The 24914-nt window shown below is 40.4% G+C and overlaps 1 protein-coding gene across 4 annotated transcripts in view; it reads left to right on the top strand.

The window, feature by feature from the left end:
* The window catches only part of TFDP2 (transcription factor Dp-2), a 61177-nt gene that overhangs the window by 7952 nt on the left and 28311 nt on the right, over window positions 1-24914 (top strand). For 2 of the 4 annotated variants that reach the window (XM_034063501.1, XM_034063500.1), the window contains exons 2-5: window positions 2702-2795; window positions 9174-9240; window positions 20998-21101; window positions 24557-24678. In XM_034063501.1, the coding sequence (XP_033919392.1) occupies window positions 2781-2795; window positions 9174-9240; window positions 20998-21101; window positions 24557-24678 (308 nt within the window). In that variant the 5' untranslated portion in view covers window positions 2702-2780. Of the gene's footprint in view, window positions 1-2701; window positions 2796-9173; window positions 9241-13156; window positions 13214-20997; window positions 21102-24556; window positions 24679-24914 lie in introns of those variants that run through there. The other 2 variants (XM_031047177.2, XM_031047178.2) reach the window with 2 other exon arrangements.

The following is a 24914-nucleotide window of genomic DNA, read 5'->3' as shown; positions in this document are numbered from 1 at the left end:
GATAAGAATTTGAGAAAGCTAAAGAAAGACAGGGTAAGTTTTGTAAAGCATAATCTTAAGGGGCAGAAAATAAGATTGTTGTTTTGGGCTTTATTAGTTTCTATTGTTGGATTTTAGCCAGTATGAGGATCTTCAAGGTCTAATTTAAAAATAAGACGTTGTGCCATAGAAATAATACCCTTCTGCGGGTAACTGTTTTCTGTTCAGTATTGCTTCTTGTACTGGGATTCAGCTTCGGTATCACTGAAACTTCAGAACAGATACATCATGTGAATAGGTTCAGGTAAACACTCTAGCACTTCAGATGGTTTGTTGTAACTAAAGCTTGATTATCTGGGTTTTTGTCAATGTGATGCACAAAAATGGCTTTTTAATGTCATTGGTGTAGATTTATTAGGCAACATGTATTATAGAAGAAACTGCAATTCAAAATTTACCAAGTCAGACAGTTCGGTTGGCTCACTGTGCTTTATGGTATTTGACCAAAAGGCAAAATTGTGGGAGTGGATTATAAACCAAGGCTTAGATTATGAAGGGACAACTTTAGTTCAAATAAAGTAATCTTTGTGTCTCATGTGCTTTGGGCTCTAAACCTGTCTTTATGCAGATTCATTTCAGTAGAAACCAGCTAAAGAACAAAAAGATTGAGGTTTATGTTTCTCTATATGTGTATTGCAAGCTGACAAACAGCAATTGGGAGTGAAGAGAATCTCCATTTTGAGGCCATCTGTGTAAGTTCTTTTGTCTGAACCTGACAAGAGGTCATGGCAGATGGTGGGGGTCACAAAGTCTGGCTTCTCGAGCTTGACAGAATGTGTTCATAAAGCTGGAAGAATACCAACTGTTCATACTGGCTAAAGAGCATTGTGGCAAAAGATGGTAATAGTTTATGGACAATACCTTCTGGATCACTAAGCTTGACAGCAAATAACCTGTCAAAGATGAAGCTAGTTTGCTTATCTGTAAACAGGTTAAAACTGCTTAGCAAGTGTGTTCTTAATTGTGTTTTATTTGAGTAAATTGCTTGTAAAGCCTCTTAAAGCAAGAGAAGGGAGGTCAAACTGCATTATGGCTTTTTGCCAGAGCTCCAGATGATGTATTTGAAGAGTTTATATGGAAGGAAGAGGAAGGTGAAAAAGGAAAAGCCACCCAAGATCATAGTATTCAGATGCAATGCAAGGATTCAGTATTTGCTCTTTGCCATGACTACTGTAGCTTTATGGCTTTTCTGTGGCTCTTCTTGAGGTTTCAGGATGGCTACACAGATCCAGTAGCCTCTTTACTCAGGGTGTGAATAGACACCTCTAGTGTCCTCTCTGAAGGCAGGAAAAAAAAAACCTTATTATTTTCTTAGATTCTCTGTTATGAAACTAAAACTTAGGAAGTTTTCATGGGCAATGTCTTAGGAGACAAAATTGCGTGGTGTTCACATGCTGGAGTAACTGCTTAGTTGTGGCTGCAATAAACTGAGGTGCAAAGGAAAATAAATACAACTCACTTGACAAGAAATGGAGAATACCTCTTAAGAAAAAAAAAATGTTTTTTCAGTAACTGTCATACCACTTTAATTGATATATGTGATTAAAGCAAAAAATCTATAGAGATCCTAGAATTTAGAATTCTTCTGCATTGTTCAAAACCACTAGTGCAGTGATGGTGGAGTTACCCATTAGCTACACACACTACTGGAACAGTTTCTAGCCCTTTTCTAGAAGGAAGGTGAAGGCACAGCCCATTCTCAAACTTTGTGTAGGTTAAAATACAGGGGAAATAGCGATTTGCACCCTGCTTTTGTAGCAAGTGACTTCTGCTGTAAATGGCTGTGACTCATTTTTGGTAATTAGTTCAGGCATCTTCCAAAAGATCTTGCTGAATTGATTCCACAATTGGATGTGTAAGACAGGGAGAATTATTTACACTTTCAAATGCAATTCAGATGTATTGTGTAGTCCATTTTTTTTAAGAGCAACTAGTACTTTAAAAGTACTTTCAAAGTACTTTAAAATGCTTAGTCAAGTTAATTCTTCCTTTAAAATGGTTTGATTTGTAAATTCTTTTCTTCTGGTTTTCTTTAAGACTGATAGAAGCTTACATTTTACGAAAGATGTTACGTGAAGTATTTTTCAGTGTACCAAAATGTTTGTCTCTTCCTGGAATTCTAATTCTATAATTCTAATTACATAGGTCTAATAATATAATAAAGAAATTAATGAAATAGCGTAATAATAAAGCCTGAAAATATTAAGAAGATGAGCTTGAACAGGAATGTTTTGTCTTGGATGTTTCCTAAAAATACTTAATGTTTGCTGTGTGTTGCATATATAAGCATATCCTATTTTTTATCAACATCTTGGATGTCTGCAGTGACAGAAGTAGTATCTTTCTGTTGCTGGAGACTGAAGGCACAATGGAGAGAATTCATCCCCTTCCAGTTTTTAGAGCCAATCTGCATTAGATGCAAACAATTGAATGGTTTTAATTATAAGACTTTAGTAATGGTATAACATGCATTGTTAGCATGTTAATATAGTTAGGACTCTAGGTAAGTTGGGCTTTTATATGTAAGATTACATCTCTGCCTATTCCAAGCAATGTACATTTTTAGTATCTGTGCAGAGTATTCTCTGGCGATGCAGGGTTTCAGCTAGAGAGGGAACTGAAAATGTATTTTCACTAAGATATTTTATTGCCTTTCTTACAGGATGTACATTTTAAAGATCCTGTGAAGATGAAAAGGGATATCTTATGGTTTTACAGAATATAAAGCAATACTGTCTGACATGACGGCAAAAAATGTAAGTATAATTATACAACATAAATTGCATTTTATCTTGGCACGCTGCCAGTTGCTTCTGGCTTTCGGCATTTGAAGAGCTTTGTGTTTCATTTCTTGTATTTGTCCACACAAGAAATCAAACATGAAGATGTTCAAATTAAAAGATCTTGTCTGGATTTTGTATGCCACAAATGTGTACCCCATCATTTTCTGCAGTGTTTTGATAAATTAAAACTGGTTAGAAGCTGTTAAGGGATGTGGAGTTTACTCAGCTATAGGTCAGGTTGATAACTGGGGCAATGCTTTATGCTATTTCCTTATTGATACTTACTGGTCCCTTCTAACGTGAGATATTCTGTGATTCCTCTAACACTGCTCCAGAGCTGTCAGGGAGCCTTGCATTTTGTTGAATTGTTTCACCTTTGCACCAGAGCAAAATCCTTCTGAGTCAAAGTATAAAAACTCAAGAAAGAACAGAAAGATGGTGTATTTCTTTAGTAATGCCAGTGCACGCTTGGTGCTTACAAGACTCAGGGCCTTCCTGTTTCTTCATCTGCTGCATTAACAAGCCTGTATTGTGGTGTCTAGAGGCTCTATTGATTCCCGTGTCCTGAGTTCTGAGGAAGCTTATGAAATGTCTAACATCCTGACCTTAATTTTCTGCCTAAATAGCTGTGCTTCCTATGCTACACAGTTTGTCTAGAGAACAGTTCTGATTAAGCTTTATGGTCACTGAGTTGAGCATGAATTTCAGTCTTGGGCAGTTTACCTGTTGACTGCCTTTGATAGGGCATCTGCAGTCTAATTAAATCTGAACACAACATAATTAAAGAAATACCCCACAGTAAAGTGCAGGTAACCATAGGATGTCACTCTGTTCAGTAACTGCAAAAGCTTTTGTGCATATTTGGTTGAATTGTTGACTAGGGCATAGTTTGGTAAAATTAATTCTCAAGTCTTAGAAATTTCTGTTGTCTTTATTAATAGCTTTATTTGGTGTGTAGTTTCAGATAAGGCTTTTGGATGTCTTATGTCTAAAAGTTTGATTTGAGCTGGCCAAGCCAGAAAATAAATTAGTGTGTATGTGCAAAGCCTTTTGATTTACTTATTTCATAGGCCATGTTCAACTGTTGCATGAATAGGTAATTCTATTGATGTATGTGAAACAGCTGCACAACTCAAAATCTTTTTTCTTTTGACCTTTTGTTTAATGCAGTCAAAGGATAAATACCAAAGCAAATAAAATCCATGGAGTGTTGTGTGGCAGAGCCAGAGTAACGTAAATTGGAAGGGATCTCAAGAGGCCATCCACTATGGTGCTTTGCGTGAAGCTCTGACACTCCAGTTCAGAACCCAGCTGCTTGGTGCTTTGTTGAGGACTGCTCAGAGCTTTGTGCTTTGTAAACCTTCAAGGACAGACATGAGACATTTAGTCTGGGCAACCTACGCTTGTGCTGAATATGGAAATAATGGTTTTGCTGTTGTTTAACACAAGGTTATAGTTACGTTACAGAATAAATATCTTTTTATTAGTATGCATACTTCAAAATTTTGCAAATTAAACATGCAAATCTAGTTATTTATCTAACTTTTATGGGTTTATTAAAAAAAATTAGTTTGTGGTGCAGATGAAAGTAGAGCTCGTGTTGTTTTCATGTTAAGTATACCTGTTTAGAGGATTTGCAAAGTGTGAAAACAAAGGTGTTCATATGCTTTCTGTCCTCATTTGTAGCACTTCTTCAGGATTCCCCAACCTTAGTTACTCAGAACTGCCCACTCAGGCTAATAGTGTTCTCTGTTGCTGTTAGAAGTCCCAAGAATGCTTCTGAATTTGTAGAGTTCTGGGGTTTAGTGTGTCTGTGGGTTTCTGCAGCCTGAAAACCCATTTCAAGTTTAAGGTTGGTGTTTGTCTGTTCTACTGTCTGAAATAGTGTAATGATCTCTGAGTGAGTTGAGGGAGAAGAGCTATTTCCATCTTTTTTTCTTTCTGTTTAATTGTCAAGGAAAGGGGATTTTAAAGTACTGGCATTTGGACATCTGGGAAGTTCTTAAAGATCATATTTTTAATCAAGTATGTACACATCAGGAAGCTGTAACCTCTTATATTCTGAAATCGGTACCCCTCAACTGGGACACAGAAGCATAGGGGGATGTTTGTTCTCCTAATGCATCTCAAGAAAAAGTGCAGTGAGCTTAGGCTAAGATGTCTTTGCATCTCCCATGCATAAGCTATGTTGAGCAACTTTGCCTTCAAGGAAGCTTGCGCTGCAAGCACATGGCAAGCTGTTTCCATAGGTGTATGTAAGATGAATAACGTTCCGCATCACTAGTTTTCCTTGCTAACATTTTGAGTACGTGATGAGAGAATTAGCAAGACTGGGCTCACTGCTCTAAATGCAGGACAGTTTGTAGTATCTGCTTGTGGAATATTGCTTATGGGTAATTTGACCTTCCTTAGGAAACAAATCCAACCAGAACAGCTGTGAATAATGAAAGGATGACTAAAAGTTACAGATTCTTCTGGAGATGAGATGTTTATGTACTTACCATACACATTGAACCCAGATGTAATTTAAATCTCCCTGTCATAATGGGTTATTTTATTCTTTGCTATATCATAAAATGCTTTTTTTCTTGCCTGTTTTGTACTTCCATTCCCTTCTGTCCTTCAGATAAGAAGGCACTGAAACAGTAATGACAAATTGTGAAAAACTGAGCAAGTATTCATGGTAAACTAATTTTTTAGGACAAAATAAATAATATGACTCAGATTATTTGAATGACACTTAGTTTTTATTGTCTGACCTGAATTCATATGCATATGCTTGTAAAGTTATTTGTCACTGCTTCTTAAGAGAGTGGTTTTCTTCTCATAGATGAGCTCAGTTAAATGGCTATAATAGTTCTCCTTTCACATGTGGATAGTTTAACTGCTGAAGTCAAGAGGGCCTTAAACACGGCACCTGTTTTACACAAGAAACTCTTCAAAAACAATGTGAAGGACACTAGCTGCACTGTATTGATAGCCCAGGCATATTTCTTTTAGATCATGGTGAGAATACCCTTTTTAGGTCCTACACAAGTTGTTTCTGTGATACTACTACAATATATCTACAAATGATTACAGATGTAAGGAAACAGCCAGTTAGTGGATTACCTACTAATTTACAACTTCATTGTGTTAGAATCTAGATTAATTCTAGGACAGAAAGAATGAAAACTTTAGGTTAATGAGAAAGTTACTTTCTGTAAGGTAAGGGAAGGATCACAGGCTGAGCCTTGCTACCTGAACAATGTATGGAGCAGAAGGCTGATAAGCTGCAAGAGCAGCTGGTGCCAGTTTGCTCCATTCCAGATTCTGATTGTGATTCTTTTTTTCTTTCCCCACACCCCATTTGGAAACTTCTTAGTTACCTACTAGGAAAGGGGAGGAAAACCTGTTGAAAGTATTTAATAGGATGCAAAGGCCCACCAAGTGCCTGCTTCATCTTACTTCATGGCTGGATTCATCTTGCTGTAGATGGACAGAAGTAGGAGTCCAACAGTAATGCAGACAGTCTGGGGCAGTGTTACAAAGCAGAAATAACGTGAGCTATATGGAAAGTAAAAAATGAATGTATGTAACTGTTGGCTTGTTTACTGGTTTCAGCTTACAAGTGGTTAAATGACAAGATTCCCAGAAGTAGTGGATGGTACAGCCTCCAGATAACATGGCCTGGGACATCTCTAACATCAAAATGGAATCCTATAAAGTGCTTGTTATGCTGCAGGATTGTAATACTGTGTCACATTTCTACTGCTTCTGAAGACTTAGTTATGATAATTATTCTGTAAAAGAAACAAATTCCTTTAAATCTGCCACATTTCTCATTTAAGTTCTCATGAAATTCAGGTTTGTTTTCAAGCTCTTCTAAACATAGATATTTAGATTATAAAATTGAGAGAAGCGCTGCTGTTAATCGGATGCTCTTTATAAATGCGTTACTAGGACTATCATAATGAAAAAATACAGTTCTATGCAAACTGAAAGTCTTCTGTAATTATGTATCTTTTGGATCACTGAAGTACAAGATACAGATATATACAATTCAAGTACTTTGCTACATTTCCTTAAATATTGAATCAGTTAAATAATCTAAATCTTTCAGAGAATTATATGTAAAAGTTTGAATTTTTGTAACAGCTGGCGAGTCATCTTGGGCTAACAGTTCATGAGTATGTAATCTCTGGCATTTAACTGAAGCACTGATATGAATCAGCAGGGAAAAGTACAGTTATAAATCTAGAGCTGAAGGTTCAATTGTGAACTAATCGGTAGTACTGTCTTTGAAGATGTTAATGGGAATAGTAATTCTTATCCTTTGTCTTGGAATGGGTTAAAGCCCTTTATATACACTCTATCCCTGTGGCTCCCCTTTTACTTCTCTGAATTAAAATCTCCTGTTTGCGGTGGTTCTGTTTCTTGCAGAGGCAGGGGTCCTAGGGAGAAACTCATACTGTTATTTATTGTGCAAAGGCAGCAGTAGTATGATCCGAGAAGTGCTGTCTCTTCATCTTTGCTTTGCAGTCATAATGCTCTTTCAGTGCCATGTGCTGTGCAATTTACTAACCTTTCCAAGCTCTATTTTAAATACCTCAAGAATACATTTTTACTGTAAGGAATCAGAGTGACTTCTTACTACATTAGCTTTCCCTGCCACCCAAGCACCCGGCGAGGAAGGATACTAGAATGCTGCTGTTTTCTGTATGGATCTGCTACCAAAACGTTATAGGAGACGTTTTGCATTTGTTTTCATGTGGTCTTTCCTCTGCTCAAATCCAGTCGTTCACGTTCACACACTTCCCAGCCTTGCTGCATTGCCTTTGCACCGCTGCCACCTGGTGGGAGACAAGGAAAAATTGAGAGGCAAGAATGAGACAGACTTGTTCTGTTTCAAAAACTTCTGGCGATACCACAGTGTGCAACAACGAAGTACTTGCTGCCTGCTGGGAACAGTATATGACTGTCTAGTTGGGTGTGATAGGAAAGAACAAGTCTGACGTAGACAACACTGAAGATAAATTGATGAACTATATTGAGCAGCTCTAAGGGCTTGTTTACAGAAGCACATAACTTAGCTCAGTAGGCAGAATGTTATGATCAGCATAGTGCAGCAACAGTTAATGTCTGTACATTGCTTCTGGTGAAAATATCTTATAATAGAAGTAGTTTCAAAAGCATCTGTCACATTGCAGTGTGCAGAGTTTCTCCCTCAAAAATTACTTGCTGAATACAAGTGTGTGTGGTGGAACTGTGTCTTAAATGCTTGTACTAGGTATTTTTTTGTTCTTGCATAATTTATTTTAGAGTTATGTTGCTACTGTTTAATTTGCCTGCAATTAAATTATTCTCTGGTTTTAAATTATTAAAATTCTATGAGTGGCCCTAGCATTATGTTCCATTATTATTACATTGTAAAACAAAGCAAATACTTGATCCTTGATTGTATGATAGGTTTTTCTTAACTTGGATACCTGAACCCTTTGTCCCAATTATTCACAAAGTACTCAGTTTTTATAATATTTTAAAAATATATTTTGTAGTAATTAGTTTGTCTTCTGCTCCAACGGGGCTTAGTCCCTTGGTACTTATAACAGCTTCTGGCTAGGAAGCAAAACAAAATGCTATGTTAAATGGAAGTTATTAAGGTTGTGCAAGGATGATGATCTAAAACTGCAGAATGCCTGACCATTACTTCCTGCTGCTTGGCCTGTGTCTTGTTAGCTGAGATCTGAGGAACTTTCCAGCTCTTCCCTCCCTCATCCAGGAACAGTGAACTTGTGTTGTTCTATACAAACTGCCTTTCTATGATGTGTGTACATGTCAAAATCGGAAATGCACCATTCTGCATATGTTATAAATTCTCTGTATCTCTTGTAAATTACCCTCAGGGTAAATCAGTTTATCTCTGAAAACTAGAGAATTGTATTTAAAGTGCATCAATTGTCATGTCTCCTCAGACCTGTAGACAGCAAATTAGCACTGGAATACAAGACATCAGGCAGATTTCTGCTGTATCTTTGGTGGCAGCTGCTCTGTCTTGTCTTGAGGGGACAGTGACTTAACACCATAATAGCCTGAATGTGCTGCTTGGGTCATATATGCATAGTGCAGTATCAGAATATTTAGGTTTTTTTGGGGGGTAAGAACTTAGCTAGAATTAGTTGTCTTCATATATATACAGTAAATGGCTTTGATCCTTTGCTTTGAATCTCATGCTCTTGTTAGACCATACTATCCATAGAATTATGGTGCTTCAGAAATGCAGGACAGATTACTTTTATAATACCGTTAGTTGCATTATAGAAAACATAGAAAGGTTTATCGTATTTTAAGACTTAAAAATGTTTTGTTCAGGTTGGTGTGACTTCCACAAATGGAGACTTGAAAGGATTTATAGATCAGAACCAGAGTCCAACAAAAGGTAAGAGAACTCTGTTTGTGTACATAGAAAAGAAGCATACAGTAACACTTATTTCTGTCTTGTGTTTAGTAAATTAGTATTTCTGCTGATTTCACTGCATATGGTTGATTCAGTTTGGGGAGACTCACTATTTAAATGTTCAAAATGTATTCACACATCCACACTGATGTTTTATTACTGACATGCAAGTGTCAGTAACAAAGACTGGATTTGAGAAGGGAGCGTGTGGTAAAAATAATCAGAAGATAAAATAAGCTTTCCCCCTTCCACCCCTTTCCCCTCTTTCCCTTTTCCTCTTTTTCCCCTTTTCCCCCTTCCCCCCCCCCTTTTTTTCTTGATGTTTAGTAATGTGCTGAAGTTCCTGATTTCCACCCCACCCTTAAAGTTTTCAGACTTTGATGTAGTCCAGACAGAAGAGAAGGTTAAGCATAACTTTATGGTCAGTGATATCTTGTGGTACTTTTATAAGCATTCTGGACAATTTACAGTAATAACTGTGTTTTGTCCTGTCCTATTTCATCTTAGCATTTCTAGTTTCATCACTTTTGACTCTAAAATAGTGTGCTGGCAGTCAGAACGGCTATAGGATTCAGTAAAATAAAACTGCAGCCCCATATGAATCTTAGAAAACTTGGGGATTTACAATTCAGATAATGCTTTAATCAACCTTTCTAAGTAAACACTGGTTTGCTGTTATCCCCTGTGAAAAACAAATTCAAATACTACCTGGAGGAATGATTTTTGGCTCATCAAGAAGCTTCAGAATCTGAAAAAAATGAAGTAGTGTAAACACCAAATTGCTGGAGCTAAGTTACCTTCCTCCTTTTCTAAACAATGCAGAACATTACAGGCTGTTTTAGGCTTCTGAGAATTAATTTACTGTGCACTGGTGCGATAATTGCACTTTGTGGTTCATTATTTTATGTTTACTGTGTCATGATACTAGGAACAAGAGCAACATTTTCAGATAATTTGAGACAAGCAATTAATTTGTTCAGAGGATAACTGAATTGAATAACCTTATCAAGTAGAGGGCATTGCTGTTAGTAGTAACATCTCAGTGATCCTTATCCCAGTCTTCATTAGATTTTGCTTCTGGAATGACAGTATATTATTCACCTCTATTCTTCTATATTTTTTTAAATGCTATGCTCTAAGAATTTTTTTTTTAACCTAGAAATATAATTTAAGATCACTGACATCTCTGTCGAGATGTAACATCTTGTTCACACTGGCTTATTCTTCCTGGAGAATAAGCACTAGAAATGCACAATAAATTGCTTGACCCTTGTGCTCCAAAATTGCCTTCTCTGCCCTTTTTTCTTTTCAATTTACACGCTTAACTTTCAAAATCTCTTTTCTCCCTGAGTTTTCCCTGAATATCTGAAGCAGTTACTGTTGCTGTTCCTGTATGCATTTGATCAGGCTTCATCTACCTTTCCCACTATGACCTTTAGTGTCTGCACAACCTCTGGATATTTTCCAGGTTTATTTTGCTACAGGAGAAGTTTTAATGCTCACAGACTGCTTAGGTATTGCAATCTAATCTCTAAGTCTTAAAGTACTGCTGTGTCACTTGTGTTGATTTTTAAATCTGAATTACTGTTCCTAAAAAGGTTGATAGGTTTAATACATTTGGAATTCAGTTTTCTTATTACTTGCTTGTTTCTTGTCCTTGTTAGGGAATGCTGTGATCTTCTAGCTGTATCCTTTTTTTAATTATTATTATTATTAATATTGCTTGGGTTTTTTAGAATACTTCTAGTAATTTTTTTATTCCTTGTATAGATGATGTCTGGGAAAAAGAATCTGTAGTACCCTATATATCTAAATATGATGCAGATTTACTAACTAATTTGTTTTACATGTGATGATTGCAGAATCACATCCAAATTTGTAATCCTTGTAAAAAGACTTGCTGCCTAATTCTGAAGGGAACTAGATTTTTCTTTCCAGGTGTGCCTAGAAAGAAACATGACAATACTTAGCAGAGCATTAACTCAGAATGTTTGCTTTGTTTACTGAACAATTCTTGTTCAACGGACAATTTACTTTGCTCCATTTGTTGCCTTTAACTTACTGGCAACAGGCTCTTGCAGCTAAAGGATCTGCATTTGGAGCTTGTTTCCTCTGCTTAAAATGAACACTCATTGCATCTGAGAGGGAATGCCACACGTGGTTGGCTCTTGACTAATGGTCAGGGTTCTCACCCAGTGGCAGGGGCCACTTGTTGCAAGGACAGTCATTGGGTGAAATAATTCAAGTAGTAGGTTCTTATTGTTACAGTCAGAATGGTTCAGCTATGTCAGCCTGGGCTGACTATGCATCATTTCCTTATCTTGAAGTACCTGGGAGACTAGTGATGAAAATTATTGCTGTAGGAGATCTGCATTTTAATTTTCCCAGACAAAAAAAATGGCCCTGGTTCTCATTCTTTAGTGAATGAGTACTCTTGGGTTACTGAATGCAAAAGGGATTGATGGTTCCCCTCGTGTTTTGGAGAACAGATGATTGTTCCTGCTCTTAGCCTTGGGGATAGATCTGTATGTGGGTGTTAGATATTCTTCTAGTGTTCTGTCATAGATTGTGCCCACTGGGAGAAACTCCTGGTATGTGCCATGCCAAAAGGACTGACACACTCCTGGATGCAGGCAGAACTTTGGTGCCTAATAAAATTAATTGACAACTAATGTACTCCATTATTTAGGTAAGGGCCTAGTCTGAGTAGCAAGATGTCTTTGTGGAGTTGGCGTGTTCTGTTAAAATTATGAAGTACTACTATAGTTCAAGTTAGTTCTCAAACAGGTGTAACTGGGTTTGTGGATGAGTTGGATAATGACAGCTCAGTTGTGGGTTTGAGTGATTGTTTCAAGCTGTAAATAAACAGACATACTGTATAGTTCATGTGTAACCAGTAGGATTTAAAATTCAGTCTGTTCAGGAGGCATTTTCAGTCAGGAAGTTGAACACCTCCGGTTTTGTAATCCTTGTCATACATACTGTAAAGTGGAAAATCAAATCTTCTCATGCTGATGCCATGCAGAGGGCATGTCTGTATGTCTTGGTTGCTTGTCCCATAAAGCCACCTCAGCTGCCCTCTGTGCATCTACACAGGTGTCTCCCTCTGGGGGCTCCTGTCCTGTTTATAGGCCACCTGATCAGCTGAGCACTGGTGTTGCTAGGTATGAAGCAAGGTTTGCAATCGGATACTACTTGCAAATCATTTCAGTACTCAAAAAAGCTGCTGCTTCTCAGCTGTAAATGCAATGAGACCGGTGCCCTGAGGTGAGCACTGTAATTGAACACACCTGACATGGGTTGTTGCCCTCTGCAGTGACAGGTGAAGGACTTTCTTTGAACACCACAGGATATGCAGAGAGCTGCACATCTGGGAGGAGCTGTAAGTTTTAAAGCCTTCTGCCTGCCCGGCGCAGCTGTGCGGAACAAGCCGGGCTGCGCTGGGGTAGAGGCTGCACACACGGCTCCTGCCCTGCCCCTCACCCCGCACGGTGCTCGCGCTCCGTGCCTGGAGACGCTATAGCGCCACCGGAATCGTTCCCAGGCGCGTGGGGCTGCCCCGGCCAACGCTGTCCGTTCCGAGGGCAGCGGCTGTGTCAGGGCGGGCGCGGGGCCGGCCTGGGCTCACGCGGGCTTCGCCGCAGCTTGCTCGGCGCGCGACTTCTCGCCCCTGGAGCCGCCGCACGAGGGCCCCGGTCAACACAGGCGCGCGTGGACGGGTGCCGCCATGGTCTGCAGTGGAGCGGAGAGCGCTCGGCCGGGATCCCCCCGCTGCCCCTCGCTCGTCTAGTTTAAACGTAACATGGTGGCGCTTCGCGGCGGAGCAGGGTCCGCCCGAGGCGGGCGGGAACCGCCCAACACAGGGAAAGCGGCTCCTGACTGGCCGCGGGCGGCAGGAGCCGAGTTCTTGGGGTGTTGTGGGAAGCGCGCGCGTGAAGAGCCCGTGGGACGTGAGGTAGCGCAGGGACGGGGGTGCCAGCCCGGGTAGCCCGGAGGGATCCGTGGCGGGGAACGGCTCCTGCAGTGGTACAGGCTGGGGCCAACCGGTGCGGAAGGGACCTGTGGGGCTGGTGGGCAGAAGGTTGAGCTTGAGCCAGTGGAGGATGACAGAGGGTGGAGAACAGGATGACAGTGGTGAAAGCGACTGCTGGGAGTTATGGGGCTTCCCGGTGAAGGAGACAGCCATCGTGGAGAGAAATGATGCAAGGGCAATGAAGATCATGAAGGGACTGGAACACCTCAAACGGGGAAACGCTGAGAGAGCTGGGACTGTAGTCTGGTGAAGAGAAGGCTCAGAGGCAATTTGCTAATGTAATGGAGGGTGCTTAGAGGATGTGGCCAGGGCCTCCTCAGTAGTACCACTGACAGGACCAGAGAGGCATGGGCACAGCCTGAAACACAGGACATTTTCCCTGAACATCAGGAGACACTTTTTACTATGAAGGAGACTGAGCACTGGCACAGAGAGGTTATGGATCTCCATCCTTGGGGATATTCAAAAACTATCTGGACAGAGCCCTCGGCAGCCTGCTCTGGGTGGCCCTGCTTGAGCAGGGGGCTTGGACAAGATGACCTCCAGAGGTTTGTTGCAGCTATTCTCTGTTTCTGCCTGCAGTTTCTTGTAACTGCTTGTTAAGTACATATTTTACCAAGGACAGTCAGTTTAGCTGAGGGAGAGGGAGTGTGGTGTTAGCCATGAGTTCCTGTTTTTCATAAATGTGAGAAGTTGAGGGGTTGATCAGAACAGTTACAACTACAGCAAAAATCACCTTTAAATCAGTAGAAATTATCATGAAGGTTTGTTTTGGGGAAAAAAGTTTTGCCAGACTTGGAACCAGAAAACTCCCATTAAGAATTTGTCTCTGAAAACATCTGCGGTTATGTCATTCAAAACTCATAGCTGCTGATAGGAATAAAAAGGTAATACATCTGAGCTAAAGAAAAAGATCTAATACAGATTAGCTTATATTTGATAGATTGCATTTTGATGACACTATTTCCAGGGTCTTATTTCAGCATGCTTTTAGCTTGTTTTAAAAGTACTCAAAATACATGACCTGCAGGTAAGGGATATTGCCAAAAGTAAATCAGATCAATTAAATACACTGAGAAGTTCCCTGGAGCGCAAGTTTAGTTTTCAATAGATAATGTCCTGAAAACTTGAAGAACTCTAAATTTGTGAGTGCCTGGGAACAACAAAAGTTACTGAAACCATAATTTGTTATCTTTCATAGGGAATGCTCTTGCATGTAAAAACTGAATTTGACGGGTTAACTGTTCTATTTGCCTTCTAAACAAAAATCTACTGGCTGACCCTGTGTGCCTGTATTTGAGTGAAGATGCTGGGTACTAATCCACTTTGATCTGTGAACAGTGAGTTGACAGTTACTAGTTGGTAGGGTGTGAAAGGAAGAAGCAACAGTTTCCAGCTGGTTGAGTGACATTTACTTCTTATTTTAAAAAGTGTAATGTAGACTAACACAGTGATTTTGGTGAATTGCGCTGTCCTTAGTTAATAGTGTATATTCTCAAAATCTGTGAATTTACATGGCGCTCTCTGTCTATAGCTGTGGAGGGAAAAGGGAGCTCAGCTCTAGACCACCTGTCTTGCAGCAGCCTCCATGAGGGAGGGAGGATCCTTTAATCAGATCAGATTGCAATCCAGATTGCTTTGGGTAGGAATCGTAATTTTTAATGCAACTTCACAAGAAACTTTGTTTCATTAGGTTTTTGTTTTGTTTTGTTTTTTTTCACTGCTTAGTTTTTTTTAAGCCCTGATAGAGCTGGTGTTCCAGAAACTTCTCAGTGCACAGGATTGCTATATGCCTGTGCTACTGTGAAGGAAGTGGTAAAGCAGGTATCTTTTAGATTGCTTTGATAGACATTTTCTCTGGCAACAGTGCCAGTGAAGTTGTCTCTGGTTAGCTCACAGTTGCTTTTAAGCATTTCCTTATTTGGTGCCAGCGTATCTGTGTAGGTGGCTAAGCAGTTCACTGGGTGGATTAAGCCGAAACACGCCCAGTGTTCCCCCTTGCCAAAGGAAAATGAAGCAAGTTCGCTGCATAGCCATAGCCATGGCTGTGCTTGCGGGCAGGAGTGTGGGTTGGTGACAGGGTCTGCATGAATTTTAGTGGCAGTGTGCTGGATATCTGACTGAAGCTCAAGGCCTGGAGAGCTCTGGGAGTTCATTGTGTGCTTGAAGAGGTCTGCTCAAATGAGCAGGACAACAGGATTGCTTATTAGTAGGCCTATCCTTGGTACTTAGAGATTCATGCAACTGTTATCTGCTATAAAATTATCTCAATTGGACAGTAAAAGACTGAAAATGTACTGGTCACTGTAAGCCTGAAGTATGCTGTAATACCATCTTCCCCATTTTGTTTTTTCTCTAGATCCCTTTGATTTCATGTGATTCTAGATATGTATGTGATTCTACAGACTATCTAGGGTTTTTAAACTTGGGTTTATAGCCTTAGTAAATTTGTGGAAGAAACAAATGAAGTAATGTACCAAGAAAATACGTGCATACTAATAACATGCTAATAGTTCGGGTTGTGTATATGCTTTATACTACTGTATCCTGATCTTGGAGATCAGTTGATGCTGTAGTATAGTAGAGGACCCAGAGGACACATCACACATTGTTGCAAAATGTTTTATTGGACTTCCAGTATTTCACAACTCTGAACTGGGTTTTTGTGCCATCACTGTCAAGCTATAGTCTGTATTTACAATGGCTGGTCATAGATACACTTTTAAAAATGTGGATTTTTTTTTTCTTCAGAGCTCTGAATATGTAATCCAGATTAGCAGCATTTCCCTCATGTTTTGTCTAAAAATTCAAAGGCGTTTTTTTGTTGATGTGAGCATTGCGTGTGATCCTAACTGCCTGGCCCCAGCTTCCATCAGCTATGGTTCCGTTGAAACTGGCTCTGACAGATGCTATAGATTCTGGTTGACATTGTTCCTGATTATTTTTGTAACTAAGCTGCAGACCCAACAGATTAAGTTATACAGGGAGGGGAGGAATTGCTCAAACCTCCTTAGCTTTGTATTTGTCAGGTAGTCCATGTTGTTTGTGTCAAGTTATTTAGGATGCCACACAATGTTTTAGTGTTGTGGGCTGTTAGTGTGTGCATGTGAATATACATGAACATAAACATGAACCAATTTGTTCTGTGACTCCTTGAAGCTGAGGAGCATTTAAATTGATTTTTTTTGTGTGCATGCAAGTAAAAATATTTTGCAAGTCCCAGGACAGATCATAGTTATACAGTATGGAAGAATAGCAACAGTGGTTTTGTTCCATGAGAAACAGCAGTAGTGCTGACTGAGGGATGGAAAATTATTTGTGGACTATTACTATTCTACAAATTATTATTATTATTATTATACAAATTATTATGTAGAAGCAAAGTGCTTTTGTTCTAAGAGAAACATATATATGCCACTGGATTTCTTTTACTTTTGGATTTCCATCAGTGATGAGCATGCTCAGTTTGTGGTAGGGTTATTTGTATTGCAGTTAAAGCCCCTCTATGAGAGTTTGAAGTGGGACTCTTTCCCATGTGCTCGGTTTTCCATAGGTAAAGTGGGAATAATGACACCCATCTTTTGTGCTTTGAAACTGCTGAGAAACATTATTTAAGAATTGAGTATTATTATACAAATCATTCTAGTTTGATCCATCTCTGCTGGCCTTTTTCATCCATGAGCTAAGATGACCGTGACTAGGAGGCTGATGGGTCTCATTGTGTTCAGCTTATCAGTGTACCCACTGCTGGTTTTCACTGGAACATAAACCAGTGTAGTCTTTTTTTGTCCCCCAGATGAGGGGAGCTATTAAGACTTGGTGTTTATTTGGAATCTAATAATGTGTAAAACCTTTACAGTTATTGTATGATGAAGTGTGTAGAGAGTTTGTTTGGTGATATTTCTGCTTTAAGTTGACTACAGAAATCTGTTGAGTATGTTTTAGAAGTCTGTTGAATATTTTTAGATTATCTGTGATGTGACACCTACTTCCTCGTAGTTTTTCTGTGCTGTTCTATAAAAAAGCGTTGAAGAAATTGTTCCTGTTAATGCTGTTTTGTAATACTACTGTGCCTTCAGAACTGTGGAGATTGCCAGCTCTTCGGCAAACAGAGGCACACTGGCCTTGACAGCCTCGACAGTCTGGTAAAAAACACAGCCAGTCACCTTAGCAAGTGCCCCCTCTCGGAGGTGGTTGTACTTGTGCTGAAGCTTCCAGTTTGTGGTGATGATGTTGTCCTGGCCAGTTCCAGGTCCTTCTGTGGCAATTGTGTTTCACTGACCTAGGCTGCCACTGCGCAAGGGCCGCAGGCAGGATGGAATGCTCTTGGAAGCTGGATTTCTCTGTGTTTAGACAAGAGTAGTGGCATTGGTGATACCAACTGTAAAATCTGTCTCTTCAGGTTGAGTTGCCGGTGTGATATAATTGAACCAAACATCATGTTTGCTGTGAGGACAGATGGGAGGTTGGTGCTTCCACCATTAAATATTTGGAGCAGTTGAGGTCACATGAGTATCTGGACTATGACCCTATTCTGGGAGGGAGAGAGGAGGGAAACCCCAAACAAACAAAAAGAAACCCATGAGGTAGTGAATATTTTATTCATAAGTGATAAGCCTTTTTATTTACTGATTTGTCAACTGCTGATGTATACACAGAATGACCTCATTGTGAAAAGTGTGGTTGCTCTTTCTTTCTGTCCGTGCTAGATGAGAGAGATCTCACTCACAAAAATAAACTGGTCCCTTTCCATCCTACCTGTTTAAAAGTCTATAGAGTCACACACTTGTGTTTATCCATAAAGGAGTTAAAAAGGAAGATAAAGGGCAGGGAAGCTTGATCACTTCTTAAGATCATTTTGACACTGCTGCTGCCAAATGTGGGATTTGTGTAGGGATTAGAAGATGAAAATGTTTCTTACCTACAGCAACTCTAGTCAAAAACACTTCAAGGCATATGTCGTATGTAAACAACTGTCTTTTTTAAATGAAGTCATTTGAAGGACTCTACTAAAGCTGCCTTAATGATGGTTGTATACCTATATCTAGGTAGCCTTGTACATGAAAGCTCAGTGCAGCAGGAGCTCTGCATTAGGGTTTTTCCCAGGGCTGCTGCAGTAAATCTGGTGGTTGTGTGTGGCTTTGGCTGTGGGCATTGTATTTTTAAGCTACAGTTTACAGAGAGTCTGTGTGTATGTGCACGCACACATGCAAGGGGAGGTACATACGTACATGCGGAAAAAAGATCACCAGCTACCTGCCACATGTTGAGAAGGAAACAAATTGCATGCACAGCGACTGATGTGGGGTGGTGGGTAGATGCATATCTGACAATAGCAGTGCTAACTGTACTGTACACCAGCAGTGCTGGTTGTACAGTATAGTGAGTCTGACACGTTCCAGTCTTGCATTGTAAATCATGACGTTACAGTGCCTCTTGCAGGCCAGCAGTGTGGCTGGAGGTGGCTCTGTGGTGCAGCTCTGTGGTAAAAGAACTGTTGTCCAGGAGCTGACATCTCAGAGTTTAACTGCACTTTCCATGTGTCCTTATGTGGTCGGCACCAGACAAAGTAATTTATTTCCTCTGATAGGAAAAAGGGTGAGGAGAAAGTGTGAGAGCTGATCCCAGAGGAAAAGGTGCCACAAGTTTCAGCTGCAGCAGCAAAGAGGAGATTTCTACAGCGGTACTGGGAAGTGACAGGCATGTCACGGGTAACAGCAGCCTGCAGTGGGAGGGGAAATTACATTTTGATTGGGAATATGTCAGCACAGCTTAGCACATCTTGGGCAAAATCCTGTGGCAAAAGTAAAACTGCCAAGTGACTGGACAGTTTAGAGAACTATTTTGAGCTCAAAATGGGAACACAATACATAAATCAGGAACTATTGTAGTCTTGTGCACTCTGGCACTACCTCACAAGAGCTGTTTCATAACAGAGCAGGGAAGGTACTGTGGGGTGGGTTTGAGAATGTGTGGGGTCTGTAAGTGCGTTTTTTTCCTAGGTGAGTTAGTTGACCCATAGCACTCAGTTTTTATTGAGTTGAGAAAAAAAAAGCTACTTCTGAGAATGTTCTCAGATACAGATCTGCCTTTTGGAAAATCGGCATCAAGTAATGGTGTTATTCCAGATGCCGAAGGAATGTACACTGAACGTTACAAAATCCTTGTCTGAAATTGTAAATATTTCTGATACTTGTACACAGGCACGTCTGCCCCTTACAAAAATGAACATGTGTTCAACCTCTGTGCTGTACCTACAGAAGGTCCTTTAAATTTTCTTTCTCATTTGTGTGGCTCTGTTTCATGTTACAGAGAAGCTACACTGTTGAATGTATGATTTTCCAGTTACTTCATGGCAGAACATAGGTGTGCTAAAATAATAACCTGAACGACCATGGTTCAGGACCACATGAGAAGAGGAAAGTGAGCAGTGGAGGGGAACAGCTTATATGAGAAACGACTGGGGAGCAGAGATATGCAGCCCCCACGAAGTCATCTCGGGACCATCTGAGCTCAGCTGGCTATGGGCCAGTTCCTGTGGCAGGGAGGTGTGGTGAGGGCTGGGTGTGCCCTGTTCTGAGGAACCCATCAATGCCAATGCCTTCAGTTTCCATCTGCTGATGCCAGGGAGTCTCAGTGACTCTTCAGGAGCCAGTCCTTGTCTTTACAGCCCATTCCCAAGCTGCCCCTGGATTACGAGGCAATGCCAGCTCCTCCTTATATTTGATTCTGCCTCCAGACCCAGTGCTGTCATTCCCCATGAGGAACGAGGCTGTATGTAAGAATTGGAGGAGTTATTTGATTGATTCCCAGCTCTTTTGCTTTGGAACTGTCATAGAGACGGGAGCTGCTGCTGCCACCATACCCACAGATAAATGTATTCACTGCTTTGAGTGGCTTGTATGCACCAGTTTGAACACTTGTGGGCTAATGGTAGTGCTGCATGATAGTTTGATTAAGACAGTAAGTCTGAATAATCAAGAAAACAAGATACCATTTGGCCTAGAGTAGGAGCAGCACCATTTTTGAGGCTCTTGGCATAGAACTGAGGGCAGGATAAGCTAGATCCATAAGCAGTCCACAATCATAAAGATGATAAACATCTTCAGATGATTACATGCTGGATTAGAGATCACATGGCTAGCTTTATCTTGATGTCCAGCTGCCCATGCTGGTACTTCAGGTAAGTAGTAAAGGTGTCATTTTCTACTTATAAGCTGCAGTAGGCTTACTTCATTGGTGTCCCTGCCTATGGCAGGGTGTTGGAAGCAGATGATCTTTAAGGTCCTTTCTAGCCCAAACTGTTACGTGATTCTGTTTACAGAATAACACTTTGTATATGTGCTTATGTTCCAAATAAATAGGGTTTGTATGCCGACCTCTAGAAAAAAAGTGTACTCATTCATTTTAACTGTTAGCGCTGAGGTATGACAGGCGGTGTGCTCTTAGGCAAGAAAAAGTTGTTTCTGGAAATAAAACACTAACACATAATTTTAAAGCTAAGTATTGCAGGTGTCGTTCTGTGAGGTGCTCCTGTGACATCTGCTGAAAGGTCAGGAGGCTTTTATGTGAAGGTGTGTTTGCAGTGGATGAGTCAAAAAAGCTAACCTGAGTCCACAATGTTCAAATCATATGAGAATTTGCCAAAGTGTTAGTCATTGATTACTAAGGAAGTAATTTAGAACTCTTTTTACTGCTCTCTTTAGGTAACATTTCAATAATCACATTGCCAGTTTCCAGCACCAACTCTCCAACAAAGATTTTGCCAAAAACCTTAGGACCAATCAATGTGAATGTTGGGCCCCAAATGGTAAGTTCTAACTTGTGCAACAAGCCACATGCCTTCCTGCTAGTGTAAAATGGAAACATGAGAAGCAAAGATGTGAGTAGTGCTAAGAACATGCTGCTTCCTGCCTCAGCTGCAAAGGCTGCTCAGGTGCCCCACCTGGATGGGAGGGTGATGTGTGGGTACTGCCACTTGCAGCAGCCATCCTGCATATGTGACCTTGGAGGATACCTGTTCTCCTGGCTTCAAATGGACATGGATACACTTCACCAGCTGCTGCTTTAACTCAAAAGTGTGGTAAGAAAAAAAAACCAAAAAATCCCATTAAGAATTTTATTGAAACTCTTTGCCTATTGTGAGTCATGTTCTCACCAGTGGATCTCCAGCAGCACAAGCAGTAAATATCTCGAGTGTGACACTGAAGATTTAACTTATTGAAGCTCCTCTTATTAAAACTGTCTTTTCCTGTCAGTGATAACCGCATGTGTGTGTGTTGCCAGTCTGGCTTTGAGAAGAAATTTGGGTGTTATGGTGTCTAGACAACTAATTAGGTGATGTCAGTACAGGGAACTGTTTCTAGTTACCTGTTTGCCAGGCACTTATCAATTACCATTTGATGAGTTTTATAAACAGTTGTGTTGGGTATTTTTCACATCACTGTTCTTCAGTGGCCCCAGTTGGATAGTGGGGCACAGGCCTTGCAGCAGCTCCCATGCTGTGTTCTCCATGGTGCACAGCTCTCCAGCTGCAGTACTACCCACAGGGTGTCTGCCAGGGAGCGGACCTCTTCAGTGCCTCAGTACTGGTACATATCCTGCTGGAGCACATGCCCCGTGCCCTGTTTCATTTCACTGGGGTAGTTCTGCTACAGAAGCTGTATTTTGTGAGTTCAGTAAATAATAGTTGACGACAGGGGTGAGCAGTCCCTGCTCTTAGGCATGACTTCTCAAGGCCTTGCTATAGTGTTAAACCCTAGTTACAGCTTAGATTCTACAGCAGGTAGAAGTTGTGAAAGCTACTGCATGGTGTGAGAAGCACATTTATTTTTTTTTTATTTTTGTAATATTTAATTTCTTATTATTTTACTCTGATCTCTATTCAGAAAAGATTTTTATTAGACTTTTACACAGGCCTTGTAAAACATCAGTGGAGAGCTGTGTGTGTTGTCTGCTAGACCATTAAAAGAGAAAGAATGTTTGCAAGCTCATAAAAGGGAATGTCAGCACTCCTTTGCCATCTTGCCTGCCTTAGCAATACCCTGCTGCTGCGAGGGGGTTCTAGTGTTACTTCACCACTGCAGGCTTCAGCCCTTGAGGCACTCCAGGCCAGCACACAGCCCCAGCGGCAGTGGAGGGGGCTGCTGGCTGCATGGTGACCATGGCTCTGAATCCCCTAGGGCATGGCTGGGCAAACAGTGGAATCAGCACAATATGCAGGCTGGATTCTTCTGTGTGAGAGTTTGTTACAGCTTCTTTAGATTTGGTCTGTAGGCATAAATATAACAGTGTGTTATTGATAAAATGTGTTCAATTACAGGAATTTTAACACCTCCTACAGGTGCTCTGTTCACTAAATTAGGGTGAGGTCTTCTGTTGTTTTATGCTATGCAGTGAATTTATGTGATTACTTCAGGCACAGTGGAAAAGTACTTGCTGTTAAGATGGAATTAGTGCTCTGAAAATACACGGTGCAGCATTTTTTTGTGAAAGTAAAAGCATTTACTAGTAAACTTGAAAGTGGCACTGAAATAATGCCTGTTTTTGTACTCGTGACACTTGTGGCTATAACAGGCAGCTCTGGGCTGGTTCTTTGTAGGGAGGGAAAGGGGTGACAGCCATGGGAGGGGGCTGCTGCTGCCGGGGTCCCTCAACACTAGATGGCGACAAGGGACATGGTCAGTCCCATTGTGATATGCCACCTCTGTTACAGTGGTCACCCGAAAGTGAAGAGGCTAGATATAAAATAGTCCTTTACAACACGTTTGAGCTGTGATTTAAAAGGCATCAGTAGAACAATCTGAAACTTCAGAGAGGATGGAATGTGGTGAAATGCATTTCAGTGTGCAAAATACTTAAGATCTCTGTGGCATGTGTTTGCTGCAGAGCCATAACGCTCACTGCAAATAGACGTGCTTTTAATGTTGTAAGAAACTGGTGTAAAAAGTTAATGGACTGGACCGATGTTTAATTGAAATGTTGCATTACTGACTCTCACATCCTTGTGTTACACCAGTGCTGATCCTAAGCAAGCTTTTACAAATTAATCATTCAGTCAAAAACTGCTCCTATGCCTGTGTGTAAAGCAGCCAGCCTGGGATATTCTGCTCTCCACTCTCGACCACTAAATATCTAACTCGTACCTGTGTGGTGATTTTCCTAAATTTCTGGTTTCAGTTGTTTTTGTCAAGCTATCCACTTGCAAAAATAAGTAAGGTCATTTTAGGTCTTCAAGACAAAAAAATACACATAATTATGATGTGCTGGGAAGGATGTGAATTAACGCTCCATGAGCTAAGGAAATGCAAAATTCTTCAGATAATATTTTTTGTACTTGTTTAAACAATACTGATGGACACCAAAGTGTCTGCTGTGTACTTATATGGGTATTGGGTAAGTTAAGTAGTAAAGGGAACTACAGAGTTTAATACAGTCAGTACTCAAAATGTCACCTACAAACGGAGTACAATAAAGTTTTAAAAAGTGAAATAAGGCATGTGAATAAAAAGCATTGTCCAGGCAGCTTTGGTATGAATTTACCATACTGGAATAAAAATAATTTACCATGTATTTTCTTTTAAAGTTTAACTAATTAATACTGTTCTAGTTTTACATACTATCTGAATTCTTCTGGTGACCTATGTTAAAGAATGAATTAGATGAGATTTAAGAATTGTGACCAAGTGTCTTAGTGTTAACAGATACTGTACAATTTCTCCAGGTTTGACTACATGTAAGTTCAGTTTATGCTGTATAGACTTTACATGTCATTCCAGAGGTACAGTGTTGTGTTATTAGCTTGCTGGAATGCCTTGAGATCTTGGGAATGCTGGAAACTGCTGGGAATGCTTTGCCTGCAGCTCAGGTTGTCTCCAGTACCGAAGGCAAATAATTACAAGAGGCAAACCTATTGGAAAGGAGGTTTTATTAATTACAGCAATCAAGAAGTTGCCTAGGAGTACTTCTGAGGAAACAGATGTGCATGGGCATAGATCCTGTTTGCCAGAACTTGTTTAGTTCTAGATGAGTAATACAGTAATATGGTACAATTAGGAGAAATCTTAACAGCATTGTGATTATTTTCATGTATGAAGAGCTGCTTATGACATCTCTTCTGTATGTTTTGATTGCTTCTTGCACCTGGTACAGAAGTTGTTGGGTTTTTTGGTGGTTTTCCCTTTAGTACAATGCTTAGTGAGGCTTTGGGGCTCTGGTAAACTCTGCTTTCTTAAGAGAGCTGTGTTTTATTTCTAAATTTCATAGATCATAAGCACATCGCAAAGACTGACCAATTCAGGGAGTGTTCTCATTGGGAGTCCATATAACCCAGCTCCAGCAATGGTTACACAGGCACACATAACGGAAGCTTCTGGCTGGGTCCCAGGGTAAGATTTTTGTTTTATTAAAAGGTGTTTGAGGATCTGTTCTGATCTTTTCCTTTATTTATACTGTTGTGTCTATATGTTGCGTCAAATCTCCTGGGTCCTGCACAGCTTTAAAGGAGTATGCTTTTCAGCTTGTTATACACTTTTGATGTCTGGAGCACATGAGCATGGAAGTGCAAGCATTGGTCACTTTCACGGTCTGTTTAAATTTTGTTCCATGGCAGCATATGAGAGAG

The sequence above is a fragment of the Melopsittacus undulatus genome, chromosome 6, assembly GCF_012275295.1.
Source record: "Melopsittacus undulatus isolate bMelUnd1 chromosome 6, bMelUnd1.mat.Z, whole genome shotgun sequence".
NCBI lineage: Eukaryota > Metazoa > Chordata > Aves > Psittaciformes > Psittaculidae > Melopsittacus > Melopsittacus undulatus.
Note: the sequence above shows the minus strand (reverse complement) of the source record. Positions and strands in the feature narration are given on the sequence as shown.